At 35.6% G+C, this 11,104-nt stretch overlaps 1 protein-coding gene across 1 annotated transcript; it reads left to right on the top strand.

Annotated features, from left to right (window-relative positions):
• The first annotated feature begins 287 nt into the window (after positions 1-287).
• On the top strand, positions 288-5,505 carry LOC114529255. Its single transcript, XM_028551010.1, has 8 exons — positions 288-490; positions 579-670; positions 806-914; positions 1,086-1,415; positions 2,142-2,318; positions 2,473-2,513; positions 2,626-2,836; positions 5,279-5,505. Exons 1-8 carry the CDS (start codon positions 478-480, stop codon positions 5,503-5,505), a joined length of 1,200 nt encoding a protein of 399 aa, XP_028406811.1. The 5' UTR covers positions 288-477.
• The last annotated feature ends 5,599 nt before the right edge of the window (positions 5,506-11,104 follow it).

Raw genomic sequence — 11,104 nt, 5'->3', positions numbered from 1 at the left:
AGTCAGGTACCATTATATTACATTATATTATAATTTATACTGTACATTGGTAGATGTGTGCAATCATCAGATAAGTTGTTTGAATTGGAAACCTTAGTATAGCTTTTAATCTCTATCCTCAACAATCCCGTTTTAAAGTCTTTGTAGTTTTACATGGCAAAATAATAATAATTATTCAATGTGTGGAAAACACTATGTATACCCATTTATACAATAATGATTACAGAAATATACGTAGTGTCACCCACAAAACGAAACAGTTATTATAACCTCCCCCTTATTCTTCCACATTTCCATGTCTTTTGACTTCCTCCATTCTTACATTAGTCATTTCTATCAATTTGTCAGGCATTTAATTTCCTTTTAATTAAGGTACTCTGGGGTGGTCGTTGGCAAAAAGAGGCGGGTGCGACCACTGGCGAAGAGGTCGAACAAATAAATAGCCATTTTTCTCGACTTGGAAATAGTACCAAACATATGTTACCAGAAGGTGTACATGTGATTATATTATATCTATATTTGGTTGTATTTGGCAGAAAAAGTTTTAAATAATGATATTTACTGTATTCTGTTTACAGGCAGAGAAGAATTACTTACTGAGCATGCATTGATTTGGAACAAGAGAAAAATCATGCAGATGCCAGCAGTTTTGGCAAAGAGATATATGAAGGTGTATTTTATTGTGTTGTTAGTAATACTTACGTACATCATCAGTATTTTATTCCAGCAACAACAAAAAATAACAGTTAGCAAATGAACGAATATATTTCGACCTATTATTTATTGTCTATTTCTGTGATAATAGGCAAAACAAGATTTTCAAGATCTGCAAAAGAAACTCGCTGAAGCAAAAAATGACTTAGGCGTAACAAATTCAGAGACATGGATTCAAGATGTGACTCAATCTGCAAGAGGTATACATAAAAGTCAGGAAATCCTCGTTACTATTACTTAAACTGTATTCTACAAAATATAATGTAGCCATCCCAACGTTATATTGCTAATTGTAATATTACATTGAGAATAACAAACATAATTTGCTTGCAGCTAAATATTACATACACTACTTCATATCTTGTTAATAGAAGAAGAAATAAGAAGAAAAGTTCGAGTAGCTCTGTCAGAAGAGGAAGAAGCTTTTTGGGCGAACGAAACCCATGTTAATTCAGAATGTCGTAACCCTTTGGTTATCAATGCGGTCAAAGTATTTCCAAAGTACCATAAAAAAATAGCGTCTGCTGACCTCTCAGTTGTGGTGCCCAAGTTAAAAGAGAAGTTTGGTCCAGACTGGATGAATGTTCTCGATAACGGTGAAAAATCTTTAAGGGGCAATGTTTCGTCTATGTTGGAACGCAGTATGCAGACTGCACACTTTAAAATAGTGCAACTGGCGGCTAATATGAACAAACTTGCAGGTATGCACGTTTACATCCTATACCTTTCATGCATTCATTTTTTATAAAACTATCGGATTCATTTCAATTTGAAGATTTACGAAATGTTTGTTATTATACAGTATACCTATATATTAATTAGCTATATATATATATATATTATTAACTATAAATAGCTATAAATATTATTTTAGATTCATCAAAGCAAAAACGTCGAATACAAACTAAAATTTCGTCCACCAAGAACAACTTGAAAGAAGCTGTAGATGCCTACAATGAACTAAATCCAAGTGCTTCAATCAATGTCGAAGAGGTTCAATCTGGAGTTTTCACTTGGATCACAGAGAATGAATTTCAACAAGGCTAACGGTATCGTGAATCTTAATATATAAATAATCAGGAAATACCATGCACGCAGTATAATACCATGTATTTGAAAAAAAACTATCAAAAATACTACAGTTATAAGTTCTTTGAAAGTTTGCATGGCGATGTATAATTTTGGACGTTTGTTTGTGGAAACAACTCGTGAATTTAGCAATTTTGCAGAGCTTTCGACCCGTAAACTATGCAGGACCATCTACGAATTTACACAGATGATGCACAGTCGGGACTTACAGACCGAAAACTTTGCAAAACTAAATTCATGTGGTGTTTCTACGAACAAACACCCAAAAATAATACAGATAATATTATTTATTTACCTAATTATTGCTCATGTGTATATAAGTATGTTTTTTATTACAGTTTACCCGATTCGTGTTAAGAAGAAGATAGCTGAGTTGGAGAATGAATGCACTCGTTATGAAGAAGAGATTGGCATTTTAGAAAAGGAGATGAAACATTTCATCGAATATTATAGAAACAATGTTGTTAGACGTCTTAAGGAGAACGAAGCCATCTTGTTAGCTCAGCTTACTAGTGGTGAGTCATGCATGTCAATAAAATAGTGTTATATATATATATTTATTATATATATTAATATATATATATATATATATTACTTCTAATTAACCCTTCGCTATATATCTTAATACAATTATAGTAACTTATTTATAGTTGTACTTCGTTCGTTTAGATAAATCTGAAATTATTAGCTCCATGGTAGAAAACAACGAGGTACATGAAACAGTAGTCCAGTTATACTACCGTGTTATCTAAATAGTGTAAGTATAGAAATTAATTTTAGTCTATTTTGATGAACACGCATTCTCTTGTGCCTATTTATCAGGGGAGATATATAACATATTCAACAGAGACTGGTGTTCTGAAAGGAAAGCTTGCCCTCTTAAGAATTGGTATAGATTTTGCTATGCGACAACTGGAATGTGGTGTGGAAATGTTTTCCAAAGTCCTTGGTAATGTCTCTGGCATTTCTGACATAATAATTGATGTTGAAGATGCTGTAGACGAATCACCGTGTTCAAGTGATGACGAATCCAGTGAAACAGAAGCCTAAAGCATTTCGGTAGAAAGGACCTTTTTCCCGGTCAACATTAGTTTCTAATATACTCTATTTTAGTTCTTATAATCATTATACGACACATCTCATTTTGTAAACGTTTATCAATCTGATTTAGCAAAACATCGAGTAGTAAAACATCTACATTCGGCGTTGTTCAGCGATTGTCTCGACATTTCGACCTATATCAGGCTATATGCCTCGTTTTCAAGACAGAAGCTGGACAAAGTTGAATGTTTTAACATCATTGTAGTTCATAATATTCTTCCATGTATGTTTTCATGGTGACATCACTAAGTAAACTAGCTTGTATATAGGTATACCACATACTGCAAAGCTTTCGGTCTGTTAACAATCATTGCAGTTCATTCAAGGCATTGTCGCTACCACCTTTTGTATGATAAAGCACGTTTGAAAATAATTGAAACAAACTGGATGATATCAGACTTGTCACAAGGCTGTCCCAACAAGTCTGTTACACTCCTGGGGCCGGTTGTATCAAGCCTTAACGGTGGTTAAGTTCAAAATAGAAAGCAAGCCTGCCGCTTTATTCAACAAGTAAACTAAATGTTTTACAAAGATACTGTTTACAACTACATATTCAGTGCATAATATTCAAGTTGACTCATTCAAGAGAGATGTAAGAGTGTTATTTAATTTTGACTTATCCACCGTTTAAGATAAACGGGCTTCATACAACCGGCCCCAGGGGCCTGTAGTATGAAAGCGTGATAACGCTATATCCACCGGATAGTGACATTTTCAACCGTTCTAAAAATGCTCGAAAAGCAATAAAATTTCATCTTTGGAGCCAACAATTATTAAAGATGATCTTCGATATAGGAATACTAAGTTATAATGAATCAAAGTTATACCTATAACAACGCAGCAAGTTGTGTGACAAGAATGTGACAAAAGTAGTGGGACTGAACACAATTTGTTGACAGATTGTTGCGTGGCAGACATCTTCATTTTGCGAATGTAGTGATATATGTCACACGTTATTAGTAATCAAGGCAACCTGTTCCATCAACGCTGATTTGTAAATATGTGCTAAGAATATAAACTTGTGGTATCCAGAATTGTGAGGATAAAACTATTATGCATGTTCATTATACGGCTTCATCACAAAATCGACCAAAGTTGTGCGACCTTAAGTTTTTCTTTAAAGTGCATATCACCCAATTTTTTTTATTTGATAAACAAGAAGTAAACCCCTCTAATAATCTTTTTTTTTTAAACGAACCTCTATTGCGTTGCTTTTGATACGTTCTGGGAGCCTAAATTACAATAAATATAGCGATTCTCGATAGCTTCTAAATTTAGACCGAGCAAAATGAGTGTCGAGGGCCTGGGTCTTGTGACGTAGCGCGAGGAACCTTCATTTCGCATCTTGTATTTACATATACGGCGCTATACAAATTATTTCACATCTTACGCGAAAATATGCCTAATAGATGTGTAGCTGGCGGTTGTTCAAATCTTCCAGACCCTTCGAACAACATTGGCCTTCATAAATTCCCCGAAGATAACGATTTGGAGAAAAAAAGACGGAGAATTTGGATTGCTTTTGTTCGAACAAAGCGTGCAAAATGGTCGCCAACGCCAAACTCCAGACTTTGCTCGCAGCATTTTCGGGCCGATGATTTTGAGAGCCCATTTATTACAATTCCAGGATCGGCTTTCGTTAGTCGCGCAGTACTTAAAAAAAACGCTGTGCCTACAATCCACAAAACTAGTGGCCCAGAAGACTCCGGAGAGCATAGTACAACTTCCACGAGACAGCATCGTCGCGTAAGTATGATGACATTTTATTCCTTCCGTTTTATACGGTATATACCTATCTCTAACATTTTGAATGCTAAGGAATATGAATTTTGTCTTTGAATAGGTTGTACGGGAAGTCCTTAAGGAAAACAGCGAAGAGTTGCGCAGTTTTACACCGCCGATATCTACAGCTGGTGAAACAGCATCAGAGTTCTGTTTAGGTGATGCTCCTCATTCACAACCATTTCCAAGTCCGGTTGCAAATGACTCGCCTCCGGAGGATCCAATTTCTACCATGAGTTTTATAAGCTTCTCTAATATTTTCTCAATTGAATATACAGTATACTAAGTTTATATGTCTAGGTTTTCTTATGAAATTTATTTTTACAGTCCAAAGAGGCTTCTACTCAAACACCAGAGGCACATTGTTGTAAGAAATTGGCAAACGCAAACAGGCAGCTCCGAAATAAAATCATTGATTTAAAAAAGAAAATAGAAGAAAAGAATAGTAAGTTTAACGACAAAAACGTTCCATTTTAATTAATAAAAATAAACAGTATTCTGATCATTTTTTTCATCGATATGGTATGTGTATGCTTATTATATTTTTTAATGCCCAATTGTGTTAATAATTATCACTTTACTCCATCTTCAGACTATGTTGATGAAATCATGAACATGTTTATTGAAGTCCAGAAAAGCAAGAAACTAAAGGAAGCTAGAAAGGAGCTGGAAATCATGACACCAGCTCCAATGAACACTATGCTTCAAAAACAGCCGAGGTGTGAAGCAACAGCAGCACGGGAGAAGAGAAAATCAATGGTTGTGCAAGAGGTTCCAAGGACTATTCAAGGTATATCACTTTCAGGAATCTATATGTAGATTTTCATATTGAGATTGGAAACCCAGCTCGCCCCATTATGATTGTGTTTTACCAGCACTAACAACAAGCAATCTTAGTCCACCTTGAAAAAGTGGTGGGTTTTAATGAGTTTAATGTTTGTTTTAGTGAATGCAGAGACAGAAACCTCAGCAAGGAATCCCCAGCCATTAAAGCGTTGCAGAACATGCAGAAATCCCATGAAAGGACATAAATATGTAAAAGATTGCCCAAAAAATATGCAGACCTGATTTTTTAAATAAATATCTATATTTATACAAGCTTTTGAATAATTATAAATACTTAATTAATCATCCATGTCATCATCCTGGAAACCAACAAAATGCTCTTTACTGTCCTTTGGTTGAAATTTAGATCTTATTGCATGATATGCACATGCAGGTAGAGGAATTCGCATTTTTCCAACACGGTCATACACAAGATGAATAAACTCGCGGTATGCTACACTTCTCATGAACCTACAGATATAAAAAAATAGGATCACATTAACCATAATTTACATTTATTTTGCTTGACCTTTACCTAATAATGCTAGCACCAAAGGAATGGTATATAAGTAAAATATTACTTACGCCTCCTCTGAACCAGTTTGTCGATAACACTGCCTATCGATTGTTCTGTACTTTGATGCTGATAATCTTAATGACCATCTATCGAGGCAAACAGTGGAAAATGCCGGATGTAGTGTAATACACTCTGGGGCAGTAGACATGTCTTGAATTACCCATTCGTCTGACAAGGACTCCACACATCTATCAAAACCTTTACAACACACACATTTATTTTCATTTTTCAAAAATGCTGTAGAGCAATTACCACAAGAGCACCTATCAATTAATAACAATAGTTGTGTCTTTGTGGTCACATATCTCAAAACAAAATTTCAACCGCTATAATATACAAAGAGAGAAATCTGCCTGAAATATATAAGAATGAATATGTTCCCATCTTTGGGAATTTCACATACCAGTTACTAAGGCTTTCTTTTCCGGCGAGACGATCCTTTAAATTTGCCAATCTTTGCTCTTTCTCTTTTTGTCTTTTTCGGTAAGCCTCTAACCATTCTTCGTCTGCAATAGGCTCGTTAGAATACGGTCCAACTTCAGCAGAGCTTGTTTGTTGTTCATTTTCGCCATCATCAGAAGCTTGCATAATTTCCAATTCAATAATGGTATATTTACCAGGATAATAGTTATAATCCGAGTCATCGTCGGGAATTGAGTCATTCTCAGAATCAGAAGTCGCTGTGGACATTTCTTATGTAAAATTTGCGCAAATTCTTCAAAAATGTATTAAGAATTTATGCCAAATAGTATAGTATCGATATAGTATATCTACTTGGCATCCAAACACGAGTTCCTCGCGCTACGTCACTGGCACCAGTCCTCGCTTGTTGTCGCTGCGCTCGGTCAAGTTTCTTATAGGGACGTTATTTACGCTCAAATAATCATGAAAATAAACAAAATATTCAAAAACCAAACTGAATCTTCATTCTTAGTCATTAATACGTTTAGTTTATCAAATAAAAAAAATTGGGTGATATGCACTTTAATCAAAATGAAACTTTGCCAGTTTGTTAGTCTCCATGATTAACTCATATTTCCAAAATTTCAAAGAGATTGAAAAATGCGATCGAGTATGTTTCGATATGCCCATCTGGTTGCCTGCCTTATATATTGTCTATTATACGGCTTCACCACAAAATCGACCAAAGTTGTGCTACCTTCAGTTTTCTTTAATCAAAATGAAACTTTGCCAGTTTGTTAGTCTCCATGATTAACTCATATTTCCAAAATTTCAAAGAGATTGAAAAAATGCGATTGAGTATGTTTCGATATGCCCATCTGGTTGCCTGCCTTATATATTGTCTATTATACGGCTTCACCACAAAATCGCGACCAAAGTTGTGCGACCTTAAGTTTTTCTTTAATCAAAATGAAGCTTTGCCAGTTGGGCCTATCTGTTGCTATGCCCTCCTATATATGTCTATTATATATACATCACATCATATTATTATATACATCACCAAAAAATTGAAAGATGTACCTCTTTGGGCTTGTTGTAAGATGCTTTTCGGGTTATTCTTTAAATTCCTATTTCCTTATAAGGAAGCAGAGTGTCTGTGTATGATATTTTAAACGCAAGATCCAAAACATTCTCAGAATTTAAAGCTAATAAAAAAGCTAATGTTGCAGCTCGTATTGCTTTGCCTTGAAATTCGTGTAAGGGGTAATGTCTTCAATACTTTGCAGTAAAAAAGTGGTGTGTCTCTGAAACTGATTGCATGTAGTACTACATGTTTATTTCTTGTCATTTAACTGTGCTGTTGTAACTATCACACTTTTATGTTTAAAAGTATGATAGTTAAAGTTAAAAAGTCTAAAACCCCAGTGGGGTTTCATATATATAGATATACAGAGTGTCCCAAAAAAACTATTGAAATCACCCATAACAATGCAATTGTTAGAGTTTGAATGCCTAAGCACTCTGTTGGGACCCACAGTTGTATAAATGTTTTCCATACTCATTTTTATGCACGCGTATGATGCAGTAAAATTTGCTTGTTCACAAAAATGATATTTATTAACAATATTTACAATTTACAAATATGGATAACAATATTTAAATGTACATCTCAAGGACCATGACCTTCGACATGTCCCCTTTCTCTAGCAAAACCAAAGCATTTAGCAGTTTATAAGTTGCATTAAATCCCCACGGGCTAAAATTCGTGAACACGACATTCAAATTTTAACAGTGAGTGATTTCAATAGTTTTCGGCTTTTTTAGGACACCCTGTAGATCCTCGTTTTCATACACAGGGTGAGTAAAAAAAACTGATTTGAAATTCAAATTAACTGTAATGTGACAGAAGTTGCGTAAAATATCTCATGGGTATACGAAGCATATCAAATAAGTGAACCCATTAATTAACCTAAAACATATACAGGGTGTCCCAAAAAAAAACTGATAAGTATTGAAATCACTCATTGTTAAAATTTGAATGCCGTGTTCACGAACTTCAGCCCATGGGGATTTAATGCAACTTATAAAATGCTAAATGCTTTGTGTTGCTAGAGAAAGGGGAATATGTTGAAGGTCATGGTCCTTGAGATGCACATTTAAATATTGTTATCCATATTTGTAAATTGTAAATATTGTAAATAAATATCATTTTTGCGTACAAGCAAATTTTACTGCATCATATGCATGCATAAAAATGCGTATGGTAAGCATTTATACACCTGTGGGTCCCAACAAAGTTCTTACGCATTCAAACTCTAACAATTGCATTGTTATGGGTGATTTCAATAGTTTTCGTTTGGGACACGCTGTAGTTTGTTCCTTTTGGGAGTTAAAATGCATTCTAAGCTCTGTTTTTCTAGCACACGCGCCACGTTGAATTAGTTCAATTGGTTTAAACGCTTTCGCATTAATTAACCACGTCCTGTTGATTGTACACATTAACGCATGGGAATTGTTAAATTCCAGCCTTAGGTTTGCGGCTAATTTGACTTTCAAAGGTTCAGGGGTTTTTTACTCACCCTGTAGATATGAGTCCTGCGGCGATACAACAAATATTTGTGTTATCGCAATAAAAGTACAATACAACTCACTAAACTATGTAATTGTCCAGGATTATGCAAAAAATGTTCCTTTTTTTCACGTGTCTATTTTATTTTAGCTAAACTTAACAATGGCATTCATTTTGCTAAGCTTATCAATCTTGACTTGAAAAATATGGTTTATCTGTGCATAAATCTACCTCAACATAGTTGCATTGTATTTTTTTTAATTATGTGGTCTCCAAACCATGTATGATGTATATTCCATTAACTGTGGTGTCATGGAGTATACATTCGATTTTTCAGCGAATTCTAAAATTTTACAGAAATGTACATTGAAAGGGAATTGAACCCTTCGCAGGAAAAATTAAAATTATCGGATGTTCCTGCTCTACCAAGACAATGTGTGTAAAGAACTCTGCAATTATGCAAGATATCATGAAGTATAGTGTTTGGAACTCAAAGCTATCGTGGCGATGTTCAAAGTCAATTTCAAGGAGGGGTTGTGACGTCCACGGCAACAGATTATGTTATTTTGAGATTTTTGCACACGACAATGACCGAACGCATTAATATTTGAGTACCGCTGCTAAAATAAGCTAGAAACAAATTAACTAACAAATGACTTTTATTTAATAAAATTTGACGAAGTTTCCAAACGAGTCCTCTTCAAGTGAAAATGTCGCCTCAATGGCAAGGATAAAGCTGGCTATATCTGTCAACGCAATCGAAGTGACAATCACTGCTCCTCGACTTCCATCCATATGGGTGTGGGTGTCGATCGCTAAAACGTGTCCGCTTTCCTCTGTCATTAAAAGAAATGATCTGTCGCCTTGAACAAATGCTGCGGCTGACTTTTTCTTAAGGAGCATACGTTGAATTTGGTAGGCGAGTTGAGAAGGCTCATGTGGATCACGTAAGCGAACTGCTAACGGTTCGTCAACATGGATGTTCTTTACTGAACGTAGTGCGTAAACGGCTTCAAGTGGGGTCAAATTTTGTCTTCCTTGCTCGTTTTCGTCGTGAATTTTGTTCCCAAGACGAATACCTTTTTCTACCAGAGAACACCACAATGGATTTAATGGGCCAGCACGTGGATATGGAAGATCCAAATGCAATATAACACTTCCCAAGATCAACGTAATGACAGTGCAGGCGTTACTGCCATTTCGACCGTCAAGGGTGGCTTGGCTTATGTTTGCTGGAAAAACCCAACAATTTGTGTTCTCACCACCTACTTTGTAACAGGTTACATCGCAAGGTTTGGCCGTTGAAGGATTCATTGAACCAGAATGATTTACAAGGGACACAAGAGATCTATCTGGCGAACTTGATCCCAATTGTGCTATCGGAGTTGGTAGCGATAGACGGTTGTCGGAAAAATCAACAGATCTTTCAATCTGTTGATTATACTGATATATAGTAATGAGCATGGATGGACATGTGCTTTTGAGCTCCTTGTTTTTGGCATGTATTTTCTTGCCTTCTGGACCTGATGTTGTTGGATTCGACCACTCGTTGTCTCGCGATGTTTCTGTATCGACAGATATGGTGTTTGGATGGAAGGACTGTGATATAAAGCTGGAATTTTTGAACTTACTGGTCGACTTTTGCAAGCCGGTGCTTGATCATGCAAAGCGGAGTATTGCGCCATCGGTAAATTTTACTATGTTCGCCGGTTTGGGAACTGGTTGGTTGTGATAACTCATTGGAATATGTTTCTAATAAGCGATATTTTGGAAGAAAGCAACAAATACAGCGAATCTATGTCTTTTCCTTTGGTTTTACAACCGTGGTCAGCCAACCTAATCGTGCTCAGATTTGCATACTGTTAATTCGTAAACATTTGCATTTGCTCTATGGACTTAAGAAACGGAATCTATCTAAATCTAAAGCCATGTACTATGCAAACTCTACTGCGACAAGAAGATTGTTATTACTATCTGGTGATGTTGAACAGAACCCTGGATGGGAAGGTCAATCTGAAACACAACAATTCGATCAACAATCAATA

The sequence above is a fragment of the Dendronephthya gigantea genome, unplaced genomic scaffold (assembly GCF_004324835.1).
Source record: "Dendronephthya gigantea isolate DGI-Jeju-01 unplaced genomic scaffold, DenGig_1.0 000055F, whole genome shotgun sequence".
Lineage (NCBI taxonomy): Eukaryota > Metazoa > Cnidaria > Anthozoa > Malacalcyonacea > Nephtheidae > Dendronephthya > Dendronephthya gigantea.
The sequence above is the reverse complement of the archived record's forward strand: the minus strand, read 5'-3'. Positions and strand labels throughout refer to the sequence as shown.

Coding starts and splice junctions, on each gene's coding strand:
- LOC114529255 (XM_028551010.1), top strand. Junction 1,416..2,141: donor TAATATGAACAAACTTGCAG/GTATGCACGTTT, acceptor TTTTTATTACAG/TTTACCCGATTCGTGTTAAG. Junction 2,319..2,472: donor GTTAGCTCAGCTTACTAGTG/GTGAGTCATGCA, acceptor TCGTTCGTTTAG/ATAAATCTGAAATTATTAGC.